This window comes from Mastigoproctus giganteus, chromosome 10, assembly GCF_048544385.1.
Source record: "Mastigoproctus giganteus isolate SK-2022 chromosome 10, ASM4854438v1, whole genome shotgun sequence".
In the NCBI taxonomy this organism is placed as follows: Eukaryota; Metazoa; Arthropoda; class Arachnida; order Uropygi; family Thelyphonidae; genus Mastigoproctus; species Mastigoproctus giganteus.
The window spans coordinates 71,876,465-71,899,745 of record NC_143584.1 but is presented as its reverse complement, the minus strand read 5'-3'; the positions used below and the strand labels follow the sequence as shown (position 1 = coordinate 71,899,745).

Genomic DNA, 23,281 nt, shown 5'->3' with positions numbered 1-23,281 from the left:
CACCTCGATTCGGGCTTCTGAATGGTTCCTGATCCATTTTCCCAGAATCTTTAACAGCAGGTTCAGGATGCATATTCCTCTGTAATTTTAACAGCTTTTCCGATCAGCCTTCATATAAATTGATGTAATATATCCTGTGGTCAGAACAGCCACTCCTCTTCCTCCATATAAACTTCTCCAGGTCCAGGTGATTTGCCATTCGTTCCTTTCTTTAGCAAGAGTTCCACTTTCCCTAACAGAAACTTTGCCCGAGTCTTCTTCATCGAAATCCTCCACCATTTTGAACTCTTCCCAGTCTTTGAAAGGTAGTAATTGCAAACCAGCATTGTATTTATTCTGTTTCCTCCGGTCTTTAAGGGCCTTCCACTATTCCGCTGATCGCTTGAAGCCCAATTTGCTATTAATAGTCACGCTTCACTTCACGCTTCACATTTTTCACTTCTACTACCAACCAATTGGCTATTTTCTTCTTTTCAACATAAATGTTCCTATAAGCATCATTCCCAGCAATTTCTGATATGCAAGTTTCTTTTCCTCTACAGCAGCTCTTACTTTCTCTGTAATCCAGGTCTTTTTTGGTCCTTGGCTCTTCTTTTTTGCCTAGGATTTCATGAGCTATTTTTTTTTTTTTACAATAATTTTTAAATATTCGTAGATTTCTTCAGTACGTGTATCTTACTCCCAATAAAGTGCATTTATAGTCAATTTCAAGAATTTGCAGGGAAAAGCTGAATCAAAATGGCAAAGCTTAAAGTAAGTGTTTTGTTTATCCCTGTTACAGGCAGGAGATATGCAGTATTATTTCATTTGAAAATCATACATCTGAAAGTAATCAAATAAAATATGCACACTACATCCTGTACTATAACAAGAAGTTTTTGATTATAATCAATTGCATCAAGACAACTAGGATTTCACTCTTATGGGATTTGGAATTAATCAACCAATATTTTTGATTAGTTATATAAATGAGATTTATTTTCTGAGAAAATATGTTTTCGTCAGCATGATTTGATGATGCATATTAATATTTAATAATGGCTTGATATAAAGGAGATTCTGTAGAGAACAAGTCAAAATTTAATTATTTGTTAAGAAACTTCATTGCATTTTGGAATAATTTACGTCAGTATTTCCCAAACTCTGTTATGCGGAACACTGGTGTTCCGTAAGATGTGAAAAAGTGTTCCGTGAAAAATCGTAATTAATAATTATAAAAATAAAATTAATTAAATGAATTTTGCATATGTATAGCGTACACCACTTTTGTATCGTTATAATTTTTAACATAAATTTTTTTTCAGTTATTAATATACTGGCTATATAATATCTGTGTAGATACGCCATAGTTTGCCCATAAATTTGAACTATGCATGTAGTGTAAAGGCATCGTTTTAATTGTATCTCATATTGTGGGATACCCACAATATGTGTTCCGCAAATATATTGTGGGAGGAAAAGTGTTCCTTGACTAAAAAAGTTTGGGAAACGCTGATTTACGTGATGGTAAATTAACATCATACTGCTCTGCATTTGTCATGGGCATTGCATAATGCGAGTTAGAAGAGCGTGACCTATTAAAAGAGTTTAAAGGAAACTGATAGTCACACTTTAACATAAGATTATTAATTTTGGCATTTTGCTTAAGTATTGAGTAATTATATTTTGCAACTGCCCAGTTAAGTACAGTGCAAATGTACAATAAGTATATTAATTAATCCATTCAGAAGGTGGTAGATATTTCAAAATACAGTCGGACCTCTATATAACGAAATCAGTTGTTCGCTTGAAAAAATTCATTAAACAGAAATTTCGTTATAAAGAAATATCTTTTCAAAAATGAAAAATACTGTAATTCAACAGTCAGAAAAATATTAAAATATGAGAAATAAATCAGAAATAAGTGGGAATGAAAATTTTTTAGCAATTAATTTATTAATACATACATATTAAGAAATGGCTATTTACGTGATATGCTATGTTAGTACACGTAAGAATTATTTCGTAAAATATTTGGTTATTTTTTGTTGTACACTAGCTGAAGTAAATTTTTATTTAAGAACATTTTTATTTCATAAAAATGTTTGCATTTGTTTAAACATTCAAATATATTTTTTGACACATTTTCTTTGCACCGAAGGCCTCGAGGCAAAGTTTCAAATGCTGCTAACACTTCGTGTTTTGAAGGTTTAATGTTGCCTTTGTTTTCATCACTCATCAATATTGTCACTAGTTCTTTGAATACTCTCCAGAATGTTGAAGTCACTCGGATATTCAGCTGCTGACAACATTAACTCCTAAAAATTCGTCAAGAAAAATTCTGCGCTGATCAAACCCCTTGCTTGGAGTTCTTCCCAAGATTGCTCAATGTCTTGTAGTAGTTCATCCCATCCTTCTCATCGCTTTGAATTGGAGTTTTAGCAAAACCTGCTTTTGTAAAACAATTCTTAATTGTTGTTTCCGTCACATCTTGACTTCACAACTTTGCCAAATCTGATATGAACATCCGCAAATCTATAATCGAATTTATAGATTGGCTGGTTTCTATTCTCAGTATAATTTTTTTTTTTTTTTTTTTTCAATCTACACCCTTGGTAGTGCATTTTGAAATTCTTCATAATGCCTTGGGCCATTGGCTGCACTTCAGACAAGGTATCGGAGGGAAGGAAACAAGCTTCACGCTTGTAAGTTTCAAAATTACCGAGTGAATGTGGGCAGAGCAGTTGTCGATAGTCAGTGCAATTATTTTGTTTTCTTTCGTCATCTTTCTATCCAAATTTAAAATCCATTGTTCAAAAATTTCACTTGTCATCCAAGATTTTTTATTGTAGTTGTAGTCCAACTCTAACGACTTTACTGCTTTGAAACGATGGTGTTTATTTTTGCGTATTACCAAAAGCTTCAGTGTTTCATTACCAGCCATATTTGCATTAATCAAGATTGTAATTGTCTCCTTACTGTTTTTACCACCTAAACATTTATCACCTTTAAAAGTCAGTGTTTTGTTCGTCAACCATTTAAAAAACAGACCTGTTTCATCAACGTTGAATATGTCTTTGGGCTCGTAGTTATTATTTTTTTTTTTTTCAAAATGACATGAGCCAAAATTTTTTTAAAAACTGTCTCTTTCCAATGGGTACAGTCTTCTTCGATTACAACTCCACTTTCACCAGAAATAACTTTTTCGAGTAAGCCATGGCATTTTTAAATTTGTCCAGCCAACCAGAACTGGCATGGAATGTTTTATGCCCCAGAAAACATGCATACTCCATAGCCTTTTCTTTTATTAATGACCTTGAAATTGGCATTTTTTGCTCTAGAATCAACTCACCCACTTAAAAACAGCTTCATCTGCATCTTCATACAGGCGTAATTTTGCATGTATTTGATTCACTCCCATTTCCTCAAACAGTTTGAGAATCGAAACGTGGTTTTTCAGAATTGTTGACACTACTGGCAGGGATACCAAATTTTAAAGTGATTTCTTTTTTTTTAATGCCCTGTTCTACACTATTAAGCACTTCCACTTTTTCCACTACACTCAAGGATTTCCTCTTAGACGTTGTTAGGTTACTTGCAAAGCTGCTAAAACAAAAGTGATTTAGGGACCACTTGTACCTACCATGTAAACAGAGACAGGTGAAATTTAGTAAGGCCAGAGCTGCGTACAGTGTGTACCAGGTCTCTCGAAATCAGTTATACGGAAATTTGCTTTGTTATATGGAAACTATTTTAAATGTAACAACCAAGGAGAAATCAAAACAATTCGCTATATAGAAGTTCATTAAAGAGAGGTCCGACTGTAATTATGGCTCTTTTTTTATAATAATGAAGGAACCATGTTATAGGATATATAAAACATTACCTTGCAGGTAGAACATAACCTCAGTTTGTATGCATCTAAGTGCATCTGTGTCATAGAGTCACTTCACCACAATTTATTTCTATATTGCACCATGCACTTTATATTTCTCATCACTGTTGGGTCAGTCATTCACTTATAGTGCCTACTTCCGCACTGAGAAGACCCGAAAAAGGGCTTAAACATGATATGGTAAGTGATGTACATTTTCACTAAAGAGCAATAAAAGTATATTGTTGCTACTCCATTGGAGCAGTGCCTTTTATTTAACCCTTACGTACCGACATACAATTATTGGGACATAGGTACTCACATCTAGTCTATGAGACTACCTTGAAACAAAATTATTTTTTCATACTTTTTTTTTATTTGAAATTCAATTATATTTTGGATACATATAATATACTTATTTATGATAATATAAATCCACAAAAAGTATAAAAATAATACACTATTTTTGAGAAAAAAATATATTTATTACTTAGAGATACAAAAGAAATGTCTACTGTATTTTGCAGAAAAAAAAAAGGACAAATATAAGGATTAAGTTTTTTTAATATGTTATGTTTTTAATATGGCTAAGTAAAAATTATATACATAAAACACTAAATAATGAACAAACTAACAATCCGACAAAGGCGACACCATTGTTATTCTGGATAAACAGGACTACATTAATAAAATACAACCAGTTCTTTCTGACTCCCAAACTTATAAAATTTAGAATAATTACACTAGTTCAATCTGAAAAACAAGTTGGATACCCTGCTTAGAAGGCTATGAGCAAATCTGAAATAAACTTGACACCTTACAACAAATAGGTATCCGTAACAACATCTTACCCCATATGTTTGGCACTATTAAGCTCCATAAACCAGACCACCCTTTACGCCTGATTGTTTCCTATAGCAAATCCACCTTCGCAAATTTATCTTCCTTCTTGGTCAAGATCATTTCTCCCCTCATGAAATTTTCTAAATTCCGGATCTACAACACTTGCCAAGTGTTTGAACACATAAGCCCTATCACGTTATCCTGGAGCGATTTAATGGCTTCCTTTGATGTAGTTCCCTATATACTAATGTAGACCTTGATTTCACTTTACAGGCCTTACGCAACCTTTTAACTTTGGACAATATCTAAGTGAATCGGACTTCTCTCAACATTGACAGCATTCTGAAGCTTGTTACTGTACTAATTAAAGCTAGAAACTTCTATTTTCAAGACTAAGTGTATGAATAGATCTTCGGACTCCCAATGAGCCTAGGTATCTCAGCACCCTTATCTGAGATATACCTTATCACGGTCAACCATCAGCCCCTTCAACCTTTTCCAGCAAATATTAAACTTTACATCTGATATGCAGACAACGTTCTAATAATCGGAGACCAAAACACCATCAATGATCTTTTTATCAGTTTTAATTCGGTACACCCAAGATTAAAATACACCTTAGAAACTAATAATGCAATCAGTTTTCTTAATTTAACCATATATGAACAAAATAACAGGCTTAAGATGAAAAATCTACAGGAAAAAAACCAACACAGGCCAATACTTACATTTTCTCTCACATAACCCCCGTAATGTAAAGAAATCAGTTCTTTACAACCAAGTTTTTAATGCCTTCAAGTACTGCCAATCACGGGATGATCTATCTTTCGAGCTAAAATATCTCACTGAAAAATTTACAGCCAGAAAATATCCCATCAAACTAATCCAACAAATTATTTCAACTGTTAAAAGTAAGATTAGTAGTTTGTTTCTAAACCCAGTTATAAAAAATCCAACGCATCCAACATTCGCATTGTTCTCCCTTTCCATAGCCAAATCGCTAGATGATTACGTCTTATCTTCACTAACACTGATATCTCTATAATTTTTTCTACCTATAATAAGTTAGGAGCCCCTTTTAATAAATATAAATAAACCCACATTTACGACACTAGACATCAACAACATAGTTTATTTAATCAAATGTCAACCCAACTGTAATGCATGCTACGTTGGCAGCACTACTAATAAATTTGGATCATCCACCATCGCAAACACATGCGCCTACTACTACGTCCATAGTTTTCAGACACAGCAAGGAAATACTGAACTGTCTCAGCATGTACAGATTCATAACCACAACCTCTCAGTTGATACCGCAACAACCATTGTCAAATCAAATTCAAATTATAAACTCCTTCTATACAAAACCCTCGTAATAGAATGGTATCGTCTCAACACCGATCTTCGCGTCTTAAACACAAAACTTCCGGTTACCTTGTCTACCATTTGGAATCTCACGCAAATTAAATTACCATGTGTCCAGCACAACATTTTGAGTACTTAAGATCTACAGCAACCCTTTCGCTCTTCTTTTTATCGACAACTGAAGATGAACCATTGAAAGTCTGTTGTTCTCGACTATTAATCCTTTGTTAATTTTAATTTCAGATAATTTCAGACAACTAGAGGACAATATGGTGCATCCCTCCTTCTCTAGGCTAAGTTTTTTCAATTACTCTTTTTAAACCATGCTTCCTTATTGTGATTTTTAAACACCGTTTTTGGTTAACCAATGTTTTCTCACATTACTGCCTTATGATTCATATAACCACAACGGATTATTGAGGTGGGTGCCATCTCATTTTGACTAAGTGCATATTTCTTGTCACAAACTAACAATATAATTACAAACGCTAAATATACATTTCTATACATTGGAGGCAGTCTTTTTTCACATTGAAGATGTATAGGCTTCTTACATGAGTTACAGAGATATTTTGTCATTCTTCTATTTTTACATGGACAAATTTAACAGATTTTTCTTTTTCCAGAATATCTTTGTCAACCGGAACTTAAATAGCTATAACTTCAGTACTTTCAATTGCAAAATCATTATCAACATCCTTTTCTATTTGACTCCCGTCACTATCACACTCTTCATAACATTTTTGCACTTTCTTCAAAATCATCATCAATAGGACAAATAGGCTTTGAATAACCCACTTCATTACTCATTTTACTGAAGACAACAAATGTATCTACACGTACCTACAATTACACTTGTACTGACATGTCGTATGTCAGACAACGCTCACTTTTCAATTTCAGATAACTTCAGTAATATTCAAATTATTTCTTTAATGCCTAGGAAATAAGTTTGTTGTCTTCCCATTTGAGAGTACACTAAGAAGGAATTTCAAGTTTTATCAATTAAAAGAGATATCGCAGTTTTAAAAATAGCGGTAGTCTGTCAGACGACGTGTCAGTACTTAAGGGTTAAAGTGTGTAGCGCAATACTAAGGCAACTAACAATATACTTACAATATAATTACAAACTCCTTAGTTTTCTCAGTGTTAAGTACAAATAGCCTTTTTGTAACACAAAGATGTTTATTGTTTTCCTCTTGATATTGATGGATCAGTGCTAAGCCAGCCATGAATGCAGTACATTGTGATACTGAATTACATAACTGCTAGGCTGAATAATTTAAGTTTCATGGAAACAGTCACAAAATAGGGGTTTTATTATTATACAGGGTGTCTCAAAAATATTGGTACAAACGTTTAATGGAGGTAGGTAACATCTAAAGGAATGTGAATCATAAGAACCCATAACCGGAAACGTCACCGTAAGTTGGTACACTGCGCTGTTCGTCAGTTCACGAGAGGGAAAATTTCTGGTTTACTCATTCAAGCAGTAGTCGCCGTACGTAGAGCATGCATCGATATATGAACGGTGAGCTGGCGGACATGCACCTAGTGTGTGGATTAGCAGAGGGCAATGGACGAGCAGCTCGACAAATTTATGGAGAACGCTTCCCATACAGACACGTACCGGACTACCGTTTGTTTGTGCGTGTGCATCAAAATTTCTGCAATTATGGGTCATTTAGAGGTAACAGGAGTAGTGTGACCAGATGTCATTCGACGCGAACTCCCGCCATGGAAGAAAGTGTGTTGAATGCCATCCAGAATAATCCTACTACCAGCACACGTGCCGTTGCCTCTGCCTTAGGAGTGTCTTGTTGTAGTGTACAGCATGTCTGGCACGACGATTCCTTACACCCCTTTCATCTCCAAGGGGTTCAGTTACCGTTCCCCCAAGATCATCCTGCACGTGTGGCTTTTGCACAGTGGTTTACTCATTCAAGTGTTCAAGACTTGAATTTTCCAGCCTATGTTTTTGTCACGAATGAGGTTTATTTCACTCGGGAAGGCTTATTCAATCAGCACAATGCTCGTGTGGGCTCACGACAACCCACATGGTGTGCACCCCCCCCCCATGCTGCACAACATCGCTTCGCAATAAATGTGTGGGCAGGTAAGGTCGATGACTGCTTTGTCGGCCCATACATGTTACCATCCCGCATGAACTCCGCTAAATATCGGATCTTTCTTGAACAAGTTCTACCAGGGTTACTTGACGATGTTCCAGCAAATGTGAGACCAAACATTTGGTTTCAACATGATGGGGTGCCTGCCCATTAGGGAAGGTGTGTTCGTGACCATTTGAACAGGCGTTTTGGGCGTCGATGGATTGGCCGTGGTGGACCTGTTTCCTGGCCCCCACGTTCACCTGATTTATCGAGTCTTGATTTCTTTCTGTGGGGGACCCTCAAATCTGTGGTGTATGAATCGCCTGTGGAGACGGAAATGGAACTTGTGGCGAGACTCTATTGTGCTGCTGCTACTGTCAAAGAAACTCCAGGTGTGTTCGACCGTGTCCGCCAATCCATGCTGCGTCAGTGTCACGCATGCATCACATCTCATCTCATGGTGGAACCTTCGAGCATCTGTTGTAACATCATGAAATGCATCCATCTCGTACTCCATTGTTAATATTATGTCAAATAAATGTTTGCCACTAATTACTGTCTTGTGTCATTTCTGCTTCTTGTGCCTCTGCTACTACTTTCCCGTGACTTTTCCGGTTAGGGGTTCCTATGTGATTCACATTCCTTTAGATGTTACCTACTTCCCCTAAACGTTTGTACCAATATTTTTGAGACACTCTGTATAAGCACGTTTTTAAGAAAATAGTCTTTCTGTAGAAAAGACTATAGTGCCTGTTTTTAATTCCTAGTTTTCTGATGGGGAGTTGGAATTCATAAATGTCAGATCTTTGCAAGAAGGCAGTTACTAGCTGTCAAGAAAAATATATAGTAAAAATTGCTTTAGTGCTCAAGAGCCACTCTGCAATATGTGAGGTAATTTTTATTGTTTATAATAATTTTCTGAAGTCCAAAAGATTTGATTACTAGTCACTTCTTTCCAAAACCAACAAATCCTAAATGTAAATTATGTTCCGATAACTTTCTGTAGTTTACATTAGAAAAAGTGTTTTGACTCTGGTATCTCCCAAAGTTTCTAAAGTCAACAATACTAGTAATCTTCTTTGCTAGGATACTTGTATCAGTTTCATCTACTATACTAAAGAGTGCAGTTTGCCTCAATTTTTACCCCGTTTTATACAGAGTTATTGAAAAGTAGCTTCACAACTTTATAAACCTATAACTTTGTGCATTTATAATTTAACAAAACATGCCAAGCACTGAATGAAAGCTGTGGTCTTACAGTTTTTATTGTTAACTATTATATCACATTGTGATTATCATCAGTTATGTGGCAAAATGTCAATTTCCTGTTGCACCCCCAGCATATCAGGCATTAGATGAGGTGATGTAGAAATTAATATTCTGTTATAATAATGGCTAATAAAATTGATTCTTAATGATACCTGCAGTAAAAAAAAAAAAAATCCAATAGTTGGTGGATCTTGAGATCACAGAACCAGACCATTTTGAAAAAGTTCATATCAAGAACTTTTTGGACATTTTGTTCTGTGCATATCAGCTACTAGAAAAACTCCTAATTATTAGCAAACAGTAAACTTCAAGACCACAACCTTCTTGAACTGCTTGATATATTTCCCATATTCAAAAGATATAGAAGTCATGGGCTTAAAGTTGTGAAGCTGCTTTAGAATTGCCCTTTATAATCCTTTCTCCATGATTAATCCTTTCTCCATTCTTCAGGATCTTATACTTCTAAAAGCACCTTGTTTGCATGACTTGGTGTACCTGTTGTGCAGTCAACCTCCCAAATCCAGCAATCTCAGGACCCGATCCTTGATAGAGCTTGGAATTTTTCCAGATTTCAGGTAGTCGTATTAACGTCATTAAAAAATGTGAAGAATAGTGCATTTCAGTTCTGCAGCTTATTGCACATAATATTGTTCTAGTGTACTTTTTTTTTTTTTTAGAGAAGGATAATGTATAGTGCGCTTGAAAAGTACAGTTAAATATTTTATATACAGTAAATATATGGTACATATACTCAGTGATCACTGAATTGTGACAGCCTACCTAATACTGCGTTGGGTCACCTTTCGCATGGATAACAGACACTATTTGTCTGGGCATTGACTCCATTATATGTCTAAAGGTGTCCATAGGGATCTGTAGTCATGCCGCCTGAAAGGCTTTCCATGAAATAGCTGACTCTTCACTTCCTGTTCCAAAGCATTCCAAAGGTGTTTAGTTGGTTTGAGGTCAAGTGAATTTGGAGGCCGATCAAGATGGATGATATCTTCACTATGTTCCTGAAACCACTTGTGCACAGTGCTTCCCTGATGGCACACTGCATTATCATTGTGAAAGATCCTATTTCTGTCCCAGGAAAAATGCAGCAGGGCAGTAGCACATGGTCTAGTAAGAGTCTGCAGTAGACTTTACTAGTGAAACATTGGTACATACACACCAGAGGTCCTAAGTTCTTGCTGGCAAAACATACCCCCATATTAAACAACAACCACCACCTGCCTGTATAGCAGGCACCATGCACAATGGGTCCATGGATTCATGTTGCTTGTGCTACACATGAATTATCAGTGCATTGCACCAGGTATTTGGACTCTTCTGACCAGCATAGTGTTGACACCACAGCATTTGCCATGATCAGTGGTGAGGAGAGGGTACCTTTTGGGTCTTCTTCCATGGAACTCCATACATCTGAGTGCGCAGCGCATCGCCATTTAGGATATTATATTGTGATGTCAACTGTCACACAGTGATCTACCGTTGAGTTCATACAAAATGTGCTGCACCCTTCGCTCACCACAAACATGCACTTTCTGTAATCCTTTACAGTTCTGTTGGCAGGAGTTGGTTTGACTTGTTCAACACCATTTTCTGTACGCCTTAACCACAGTGGGCTATGAGCAACCAACAAGACATGCCATTTCTGATATGGAAGCACACGATGCATGAGCTCCCACATCATGCCCTTTTGAAACTTGGTGATATCTTTACTATGTCCCACAACTGCTATTTTATCACTTTGACTTGCATGACCAGATGCAAATTACCACTGCTGTAGTATACATAGTTGTATTCAGCTTTTCTATACTGCGAGCTATGTGGCATAGTCCATTATGGATGGGGTGGCCACAATTCAGTGATCACTGAGTATATGAACAGTACGTTAAAAATAAGATTTTACCCTTCTGTAATATACCATACTGTACACGTTGTATTTTGGAATGGGAAATAATTGTTGCTTGTTGTTAGTATATAGTTATATAACTAGAACTTTTGGTGCTTATGGGCAAACATCAGTAATTCAAATTTGCCTTTCATTAATATGACAAAACATTTTGCTTGACAATACAACTATTTTCCATAATAGACAATGATCTATGTATGCATTTTAAACATCGACAATCCTTTGGGCCACTTAATATTCCTTTAGGTAGAATATGGATGAAAATATTGTGCCAATGTTGTGAACAAGCTACACCCTGAAAGTTTTAAAAAATCATTCACTAAACAGGAAAAGTGTTTAGTGAATTGTTACCCCAAGCTAATGCTTTGTGTATAAATAATGAAACCAAAAACTTTTTTTAAGGCTGCTAATCTTGTTCTTGATTTCCATAACAGTTCCATAACCTAAGAAAATTTTGATACCATTGGAGCACAGTAGAAACCTTTTTGTTGCAAGGTGAGATGTCCACAGTATATAGGCACTTACAGTCTGTTCTGTAGTGAAGCTTAGTAATAATAATATAGCATTATAATTTTTTTTTTTTTTTTTTTTCTTATTGCAATCACTACTACTTTCCCTTCTGAGACTGTTCTTCTTGTCAGCTTTTTTTTTTTACTATGACCATATTGCATTTTCATTATTTGGCATCTTATCCTAGATGAGGAATCTTATACCCTTTTCCTAGCAGACTTCATAATATTTCAGCAAATTTACTTGGATAATACTAAAGGAAATGAAGGAAAATGTATATTTTGCTGAAAATAAACCACCATATTTTTTAATAACTTTCCATATAAAACTAACTTCCCATTTAATTTTTTTTTAACTTACAGTAATTTTGTATGAAAATAGATGCAGAGCTTCCCCACTTCTGAAAACAAAACTTGAAAAATAAAATAAATAAAAGATAGTGCCAGATAATGAATTGTCAGATTTCACAGGTTCAACTGTAATAGTTATCCCTCCTTACTTCATCATTTATGACAATTTCTTCTATAGTAGTTTTTTCATACAGTAATTTTTTTTTTTTTTTGGTCCTTTCTATCCCAACAATAGAGATAGAATCAAATTATTTTCTCCTTTTGAGCATTTTCCTACTTTATCTGCTTCATTTAGTAGTTCGACCTATTTGCTCTATACAGTTAAAATATCTATCTCTTTAAATTTCACTTTCCTGAATTTTAATTACTTTGGTTATAGTTTTACTCCTTGATTTGATTTTTTTTTTTTTTTTTACTAATTGCCAAAACAAGCAGCTTACCAATCCATATCCTTGATGCCTATTTTCTATGTCTTTCCCAAAATCATTCCAATTTTTTTTAGCCAAGTTAACACACATCTTTCCCCTTATAATTAAAGAACATTGTAATTAATTTTTTTTTTTTTTTTTTTTTTTACGTAAAAGAAATTATGCATGTACGAATGACTATGATATTGTTTCATTATCCATTCCTTGTGAAATTATATCAAGTTGTATTTCTCTTTACAACAGTTTTGTTGATGCACATCATTAAAGTTTATCCCCAAAAATTCTTTTTAACAAGATGTTTTCTTTCATATTTCTAGTGATCAAGAAGTTTTGTATATGGATAACCTTTATAGTGCTTCAAGAGATTTGTAGTTTATAGTTTAATCATCTTCCAAGAAATAAAATGAAGGTAATTGCACATCAAATTTAATAATAATCAGCCAACTTTATTTTGCACTTATAAAATGCTTATCCCTTTTCGAGCAGATATTCAAAAATAACTGGTTATGAATGAGTATGCGAGAGTTACTCGTTGGATTAAGATCTAGACAAAATTTCATTCCAGCTGCAACTGCAATATATCCTAATAAAATCCTTAAATGAGATTGTAATGTTAGGAAATAAATCATTAAGTGTATATTATTTTTAGTCATATATATTCTCTGTACCAAAGTAGAAATGCTATTAACATTTCAGACTAAGCTATGTTTCTGACCCAGTATTTATTAAATGGTAATACCAGTATAGGAACTTAACATGCAAAGAAATGAGTACTTCTCTCAAACTACAACCAAGTTTAAGAACATGGAGTGGTGTACAGGGTGTTTTTAAAGTTTCAGAACTTGTATATTTGCAAGAAAAATGTATAATTATATCTGTGTGATGACCTATTGTGCAAGATGACAACATGTTATAAGTGACGTTGGAAGCCCGCCATTCTCTAATAAACATGCTCAAGCCCAAAAAAGCAATGAAGCTTGTCAGTTATGTAACCAGTGTTGATTTTTTTTATTAACTCACATATGGTGGAAACTTAATAGGTACAGTAGTAGTAGTAGTGGCATGTGATGCAAGAAAGCAAGTGTATGAGTTTATGCAGCATCAGCAAAAAAAAAAAAAAACACACCATTCCCTCCAAACACCTGTCCAGTTCCTCCTTAAATTTATGTAACCTATCAACTTCCACAACGACAGATGGAAGTTTGTTCCAGCAATTAACCACCCGCTGGCTAAAGGCAAATTTCCGCACATCTATTCTACATCTGTCTTTTCTTAATTTGAATTTATGCCCCCTTAGGTTCGTAATCTGAACAAGTGGAAGGATCCCATCAGAATTCAGCATTCTCAACCCATTCAAGGCCTTATACACCTCAATCAGATCACCGTGCAGGTGCCTAGTCTCCAGCCACTGCAATTTGCAGAACTTAAGCCTCTCTTGGTAAGAGGATCCCTTCATTCCCCTCACCAATCTTGTTGCCTTTCTCTGTACATGCTCAAGCAAATCTACATCCTTCCTAAAATGAGGCCTCCAGACCTGTACGCAGTACTCAAGGTGTGGCCTGACCGTTGCCTTATACAGAGCGACAATCACCTCCTTTTCCCTGCTCGCAAAACTCCTATATATCATTGACAAAACCCCATGACCTGCCCTGGCAGCCTGTCTGCATTGATCAGAAAACTTCATATCTGACTGTACAATTACTGAGTTCTTTTTCATTTTCTACCACCTTAAATGTAGTACCACACAGTTGGTACATTTCTCTGGGGTTACTTCCACCCATATGCAGCACTTTGCATTTGTCAAGATCAAACCTCAGTCGCCACCTCCTAACCCATCTACCCAAATTATCCAGATCCTGTTGCAGCAGCAGCAGCAGCACAATGCCACTACTGTCATTAACAACCCTGCCAACCTTTGTATCATCTGCAAACTCCGACATAAGCCCCATACACCTTTATCAATATCATTGATAAATATACAAAACAACAGAGGACCCAGCACCAAACCCTGTGGGACTCCACTAACAACATTAGTCCACGAAGAGCAGCACCCACTAATCACCACCCTACATCCTCTCCCACTCAACCATCCCTCCATCCATTGTAGCAACTTACCCTTAATCCCATTCTGCTCCAATTTATACAGCAGTCCCCCAAGCGCAACAGTGTCAAAAGCCTTCCGAAAACCCCTCGACGTGGGCACCTGTACATGGTGAGGGGACCTCCCAGTGATGCTGCTGGTTTTCCAGATTAGCATCACTGGGATCCAATGCCCATACCTTGGTTCCAGGGTTACACCATTGGAATCTGCCATGTGCAGCCGTGCGCCGCGACCCGTGGAAGCGGAAGGGGGGATCCTGGTGGTTGAGGGGCCCAGCCTTAATACACCACTTTGGCCCCTGCTTCGACAAGACGGGTGGTCCCGGACCGGCTCGACTGGGATCAATCGGCGGGTGGTTTTATACTGCTAGGGTCAACTGCGTTCCAATAAGTCTCCCTCCCTTTGGTCCTGGGACGGGATAAAGACTTATTGGTAACGTGGGTATGGTGTTCTAAGCGAACTCGGCGTCCCATTCGTGTATGCAGTACCTGCTAGTTCACGAGTGGGTGCCCCCTCGTAGGGCTCCGTGGTGGGTGAGGTACTTAGGCATCAGACACTTTTTCTTTACTCTCATGAGTAATTTAAATCCTTCTTCTGGGGGCCCCAACAAGGCCCCTATCTAATCTAGATGATGACGCAGATAACACCTCTGCAAAACGAGCCAGAACTGAGGATAAACCGCCACCATCAGTGACACCGCTTTTCCTCATTCTCCATTCCACCGGAGAGCAGTCCATTGGAAAGATGTCACCCTTCTTCATCCAGAAAGGATTAGAAGGGTTGGCAGGTTTGGTCGAAGCTACAAATATTAAACAGGCGGAAAAAATCCTGAACGCCACATCAATAGGGGGAATACCTATCATTGTAACCCCCCACAAAACTTTGAACTCTTCAAGAGGCGTCATTTCAGAGTGGGACCTTCTTCATGTTTCTGAAGAAGAGATCTGCTCTGAATTAAAAGACCAAGGAGTGACAGCTGTAAAGAGAATATCGATACGGAAGGATGGGAATCTCGTCCCTACCCGAGTTCTTATCCTCACGTTTAACACCCCACGGCCTCCAAGTTCCATCAAGGCAGGTTATCTAAACTGCCCAGTCAGGATTTATATCCGAAACCCACTGCGGTGTTTTAGATGCCAAAAATACGGCCACTCACAAACATCTTGTCGTGGTAACCCTGCCTGTCCTCGATGTGGTGTTAAAGACCACGAGAGAAAGGAATGCTCAGCTCCAAAACCCACCTGTGTCAACTGCCAAGGTGAGCACCCTGCCTACTCAAGAGCATGCCAGCGGTTGAAGGATGAAAAAGAAATCCAAAAACTGAAAACAGAGCTGAATATTTCCTACCCAGAGGCCAGAAAATGTATACAACCAATAAATAGCGGGAAACCTTCATATGCCCAGAAGGTTTCTGCTAAGAGCACTATCGGGACACAAACTGAGATGACTATACCACCAAGAGAGTCATTCACTCCGATTGCACGCTATTTATTGAGTTCACAAAAACCCACCAAAAAAACACAATCAGCTGCCACTCCTATATCCGTACCTCCTAATGCTCCACCACTACCAAACCAAGTGGTAAAGAAAAGCTAAAAAGTTCGGAAGAGCCACCCGCAAAACCAGAAAAAATGGATGTAGAGAATAAGGAGGTACCGGATGAATCAGTCTTGGAACTCTTTGCAGAGGAAGAAATGGACACCGGACAGCGTCCATTCTTCCCCAAAAAAGATAAATCCAAGACTGACAAAAGTAAGCCCTCAGCACCTCGGAAGCCGCCTGATGGACCCACCAAGCCAAAATAATGGCTAAATTCCTACAATGGAATTGTCGTGGATTCCGGCGAAATACTGATGACATCAAGGCTCTCCTGCAAAAGCATGAGCCAGTTTGCTTTTGCTTGCAGGAGACTTACCTAAAGGCAAATGATGATCCCACGATGCATAACATCACAATTTTTCGTAAGGATAGAATTGCGGATGGTTCTACTCATGGGGGTGTGGCTATCCTTGTGGGCAACCAGACCCCAGTGCAGCCCTTGCTAATTACAACTAGCATAGAAGCTGTTGCAATTCGCCTTACGGTGGGATTTTTATTAACGGTCTGCTCTATCTATTTGCCACCTGGGACTGACATCTCCCAGGAAGACCTTGATGATCTTCTAACGCAGTTGCCTCCCCCTTTCTTACTTCTCGGGGATTTTAATGGACATAACACCCTGTGGGGTAGTGCTAACATCAATGGAAGGGGACGAGTCATAGAGCGTATGCTCAATGACAATGACCTTTCCCTTCTAAATACCGGAACAAATACCTTTTTCCACATGCCTACCCGTACCTTTTCTGCCATTGATCTCTCTATATGCTCCCTTCTCTACTCCCTTCACTTACTTGGGAAGTGGAGGAGAATCCATATGGAAGCGATCACTTCCCTGTGATAACCTTGTTACACAGTGGGAGACCATGTCTTCCTTTCAGGTTACCACGGTGGAAGATTGATCAGGCCGACTGGATTGCCTTCCAACATCAGGCAAATTTTGATCTCAGTACCATCAGCCAAGAGCCTATCAATGATGCAGTAACGTACATCACAGAAGTTATTGTCCAAGCAGCTGCGAATGCAGTTCCAAAAACATCTGCCCGGTTTCCACCATTTCCCAAACCTTGGTGGAATTCACAATGCACAACAGCAAAAAAGGCTCAAAACAAAGCGTGGGGGATATTCCGCCGATATCCTACCACGACCAACCTTCAAGCGTGCACGAGCCAAAGCACGCTACATTCGCCGTCAGAGTCAAAAGGAATCATGGATCCGTTTTACATCATCTATTAACCAGGCTACCAATTCTAAGGTAGTCTGGGATAAAATCCGGAAAATGAAGGGAAAATATGCCTCCCACCCTTCTTCCTTCTTCAATCCTAGATTATAATGGATGCACTATTGCAGATCCAACTGCAATAGCTAATTCTCGTGGGGAAACATTCTCTAACATCTCTGCAACATCTTCGTATTCCCCAGAGTTCCTGGTCCTGAAACATAAACTCAAAGCAGGCACTTAATTTTAAGTCTAAGAGCGTATATCCCTACAACGGAGCATTCACTATGCAGGAACTGGAAAGAGCCCTCACTCTTTCCAAAGCAAGTGCTGTTGGACCAGATGGCATCCATTATGAAATGATCAAACATATTTCACCAAAATGTATGGATTATCTGCTCCTTCTATATAACAGAATCTTTATTGAAGGGCAGTTTCCGGATTCCTGGCGAAAGGCAATCGTTCTTGCCTTTGCTAAGCCAGGAAAGGATCCAAAAGTCACCACCAATTATCGTCCAATTGCTCTGACTAGCTGTCTGTGCAAAATCCTCGAGAGAATGGTCAATTCTCGTTTAATATGGTACTTAGAATCAAATGACCTTCTCTCCAATATTCAGTGTGGCTTCCGAAGGAACCGGTCCACTTTGGACCATCTTATTAGACTGGAAACATCCATCCGGGATACTTTCCTAAAACGGGAACACTTGGTGTCGGTGTTCTTTGATATGGAGAAAGCGTATGACACAACTTGGAGATTTGGCATCTTAAAAGATCTGCATAGCCTAGGTCTTGGGGTAAACTCCCCATTTTTATTAAAAACTTTTTAGCCAATTGATCTTTCCAAGTTCGTGTGGGATCCTCACTCTCTCGTTCCTTTAACCAAGAGGAGGGAGTACCACAAGGTTCAGTATTAAGTGTCACGCTTTTTGCCATCAAAGTAAATTCCATCACAGAACAACTTCCTCCAACTGTAAATAATGCCCTCTATGTTGATGACTTTAGCATATTTTGTCAGTCATGCAACATGAGGGTTATTGAAAGACAACTGCAGAAAGCCATTGATCGCCTCAACTCCTGGGCACTTGTAAATGGCTTCAGGTTCTCGCCGGAGAAGACCGTTTGCGTACACTTTTGTCGTAAGCGTAATCTTCATCCTGAATCTGAATTAAGGCTCGGACAAAATGTTATTCCAGTAGCAGCAGGCACAAAATTCTTGGGACTCGTATTCGATAAAAAGTTGACCATTCTGGACCACATCCGCCAACTCCGCACAAAGTGCACACGCGGGCTTAATATTCTCCGCTCGCTCTCCTCTACATCTTGGGGAGCAGACCGATGCACCCTTCTTCAGCTCTACCGTGCACTTGTGCGATCCAAACTTGATTATGGGTCCCAGGTATATTCCTCAGCCAGAGACAGTGTCCTTCGATGGCTGGATCCTGTCCATCATCAGGCTCTCCATATCGCTACTGGAGCATATCGCACATCTCCTGTCCAGAGCTTATACGGCAAAGCAAGCGAACCACCGTTATCGCTTCGACGTAAACAGTTGTCTTTCCTAAAACGGGATACACTTAAATACACTTTAAAACTGAAATCCCTGCCAGACCACCCTACGTGGCTATCCGTTTTTGAGCCATGATGGGAAAATGTGTACAATACCCGTAAGACTGCCAATTGTCCTTTTGGTATTCGCCTCCAAGAGCTACTCAAAGAACTTAATATCAAGGTAGACAAGGTTGCCCAAACACCTAAGCAACCCCTTCCACCCTGGCATGCTCATGTCCCGAAATGTGATTTGTCCCTTTGGAATTGGAGAAAGTCGGACACTCCATCATCTGTCTACCTGCAGCTTTATTCAGCACACCGAGCTGAACATTCTGACTTTGTGCCAGTTTACACAGACGGTTCGAAGTCATAATCATATGTGGGATCTGCTGCTGTCTTTACAGACAGCACTACATCGGAGCAGATTCCCTCTGAATGTAGCATATTTACTGCAGAGCTGCACGCAATTGAGTTAGCCTTGGATCACATTAGTGAATGCCAATACCAACGGTTCATTTTATATTCCGACTCTCTTAGCATGTTACAGGCTTTAATATCTGTGAGATATAATCCTCATCCAGTTCTGTCTAGTATTCAGCAGAAGATTCACTTCCTCTGTGGACGTGAATATGATATCCGCTTCTGCTGGATTCCCAGCCACATTGGGATTACGTGAAATGATTTGGCTGACGCCGCAGCCAAATCAGCAATTCCCAATAGTAACTGCTGCCTGTCAGTCCCCTATACAGACTACAGGCAAATAATACACAAGAAGATACACTCCCAATGGCAGAATTCGTGGAATAGACAGACTGCGAATAAATTATATCATATAAAGCCTGTAATTGAACCGTGGCAGTCTAGTCTGCGCAGGAATCGTAAGGAGGAAGTTGTTCTTGCCCGGACCCGCATAGGACATAGTCATTTGACACATTCTTTCTTGCTGAGGGCTGATGACCCTCCTATGTGTGAGTCCTGTGGAACAATTTTATCAATTAGACACATTTTAATTGAATGTCCAGATTTTAGCAATATCCGTGTTACCGCTTTTAACCATCTGACTGAGCCATATACACTCAGTCAGATTTTATCTGACAATGACAATGTGTCTGCTGTTTTTAGCTTTTTGACTTCAGTAAACCTTTTTAGTCACATTTAAAAAAATCTTATTATAGTTACTCGTTTACTGATATTTATCTTTTAGTTTATACTTGTTTCAGTGACCTAAATCATTAGGCCACTAAAATTTTACTTTTTATGACCAGGTGTTGGCGCATTATAGCCTTAGTAGCTAATGCGCCAATAAAACCAAACAAACAAACAGCCTTCTGAAATCCAAATACATGATATCAAAATTATTTTTTGCATCCAGTTCCTTTGTAACCACATCATAATAACCAGTCAAATTTGTCAGACAAGACTTTCCCTTAACAAACCCATGCTGTGTCTGAATTATTGCTGCAGTCTTGTCTAGATGATCCTGCAATGCATCTTTAACCAGTGACTCCATTATTTTAACCAGAACAGAAGTTAAACTAACTGGTCTGTAATTACTCGTGTCACCCTTCGATCCCCCCTTTGTGAATTGGGGATACATTTGCACATCTCCAGTCCATGGGGATCTCCCCCAAGTCCAAGGATGCCCTCATAACTATGGACAAGGGCCTGCTTAGTTGCTTTGCCGCCTCCTTTAATATTACCAGATAGATCCCATCCACCCCAAGTGCCTTTCCTATGATTAACTTCAACAACCTCTCCTCCACTTTGCTCTCAGTCATTACAAAATCATTAAGCACCCTGCTACAATTTGATAACCTTCTGCCATTTTCAAACCTTAATAACTCCTCATGTGTGAATGCAGATGCAAAATACTCATTCAGTTTGTTTGCCATCTGAGCAGGATCATCAACAGTGGAACCATCGATATCAAGCGGACCAATCAGATTCATCCCCTTCCCTCCAGAGTTTATATAAGTAAAGAAATCCTTGCTGCTTTTCTCAGCATCTCCTGCCAAAGACTTCCCGCAATCTGCCTTTGTCTGCCCAACCTCCTCCGTGACCTGATTACAGACCCACTTACATCTGCCATAGGCTTCTGAGTCGTTTGATAATTTATATGCATCCCGTGCATTCCTCTTCTCTGTCACGAGTCTCATTAGTTCATCTGACAACCATTTAGGCCCAAACCTTGAACAATATTTCTTAATAGGTATGAAACTTACAGTAGCTTCCACGATTAATTCCTTGAATGCTTCCCACTTAGAATTTACTGTTGGTAACATCGTCAGTTGATCCCACTGTACAGAATTTAAAAACTGTCTGAGACCACTGTACTCACTTTTACGGAAGCAAAACCCCTTTCCTCCACCCCTGATGGTAATTATATGTTTAAGTAAATCCCACATTAGTACACGGTGATCACTGCCACCTAGCTGCACCTTTATCTGCAAATTCTTAATACACGAATGATCACTGCTGATAACCAGATCAAGAGCATTACTCTCTCCGGCTGCCTCTCGAACACGCTGCTGCAGAAAACAATCTTCCAATAAATCCAAAAAAAGTCCTACTGGTGTGTGAATGACCAACCCACAAGTTCCAGTCAATATCTGGGAAGTTAAAATCCCCCATTATAAGACATTCTGATTTACTAGCCCACTCTATTTCTCTGTACAATTGTTCATTGTACTCATTCGAGTCATTAGGCCCATAACACACTCCTACTCTTATTTTTGCTTTTGCAGTGCTTAAGTCACACCAAACTGGCTCAACAGTGCACTTTTCATCTATATCAACTGGATGCACTTCTTTTGATTTTATGTTTTTCTTAATTAACAGCGTAACACCTCCTCCCTTCCTATCCTGTCTATCCTTTTTGTACACATTGTACTCCCCAAATTCCAGCTCTGCAACCCTTACATCTGTGTGACACCACATCTCTGCCATCCCAACAATATCCGCCTTCGATGGCTTGACCAGCACCTCAAATTCATCAAATTTATTTACTATACTTCTAGCATTGGCATACATGCAAGTATACATGCACCTATTCTCACTCCTAGTCACCCTAACACATCCCATATAACCACCTATTTCACGATGACTGGCATCAGTCCCTGAAACCCCCAGCACCCCTTGCTCCAGGTCGCTACTTATTCTAATAGAGGTGCAAGAATCACCTTCACCTCTGCCTGCGGCTGCTTTTAACCTTTTAGTCTGTGAATCCCCCAAAGCTAGCAGTTTTCCTACCCACCTAACACTGCCTCGATACCATCAGCAAATATTCTTGCACCCTTTCTTTTAAGTGTATCCCATCCCTGTAGAAGCAGTCTCTCCTGTTAACAAGCACAGACCACGCTGCAAAAAATTCTACCCCTTGAGCCTTGCACACTCCCTTCAGGGCTGAATTGATTGACAAATATCTCATCATGTATTCCCTCCTATCGTGTCTGGGCAGAATTGCAGATACTTTAAATTTAACCCTGCCTGACGACGTTTTTGCAACATTGACCTGTAGTTGTTAAGTAAATCTGCAGATCTCCTACTATTAATGTCATTGGTGCCAACGTGTACAACAATATCACCTTTTGTGTCCTTAAAAGATGATATATGTCTTACAACATCATCAACTTTTGCCCCTGGCAGACATACCATAGTCCTGTTCCATCTATTCTTTTTACATAATATATTTCCCGTCTCCCAGTAATTTGTATGTTTGAAATATTTTCTGTATTCCTGTCTAACTTCTACAAAGGAATTGATTTTGGAATATCACTTGTCAGTATAGCAGTTCTGTTGTGCCATATAATGCCATGGCTTACTCAGGAAGTACATGGTATTATTGTGTGAGTGGCTTTGCATGTGCATGATGTGAATGTATACTTACTGTGCAGATCTTGCAGTGGCGAAAAAAGAAAACAGCAAGTCACATGTTTACAGTATTTGTTTACGTTCGCCATTTTCAAAGTGAATTCTGTACTGATATCACGGATTATACTGCTGTTTTACATTTTATTTTAAATTAAAAATCCTTCATTATGGTTCCTAAGGTTAATAAACCTCATACAGAGAAGAAAGAAGAAACAACATTAAAGCTTAGTGACAAATTTGATATAATCCAAACTATTACATTACGGTCACCCGGAATGTTAATTCATATACCCATAT

At 38.5% G+C, this 23,281-nt stretch overlaps 1 protein-coding gene across 2 annotated transcripts in view; it reads left to right on the top strand.

Moving 5' to 3' along the window:
- The window catches only part of LOC150079077 (DDB1- and CUL4-associated factor 11), a 446,028-nt gene that overhangs the window by 101,818 nt on the left and 320,929 nt on the right, over window positions 1-23,281 (top strand). Inside the window, exon 1 of one of the 2 annotated variants that reach the window (XM_090383757.1) lies at window positions 12,989-13,059. The exons of the other annotated variant lie outside the window; for it this stretch is intronic. Within the exon in view, the coding sequence (XP_090239883.1) occupies window positions 13,054-13,059 (6 nt within the window). The 5' untranslated portion in view covers window positions 12,989-13,053. Of the gene's footprint in view, window positions 1-12,988; window positions 13,060-23,281 lie in introns of those variants that run through there. 2 annotated transcript variants of the gene reach the window in all.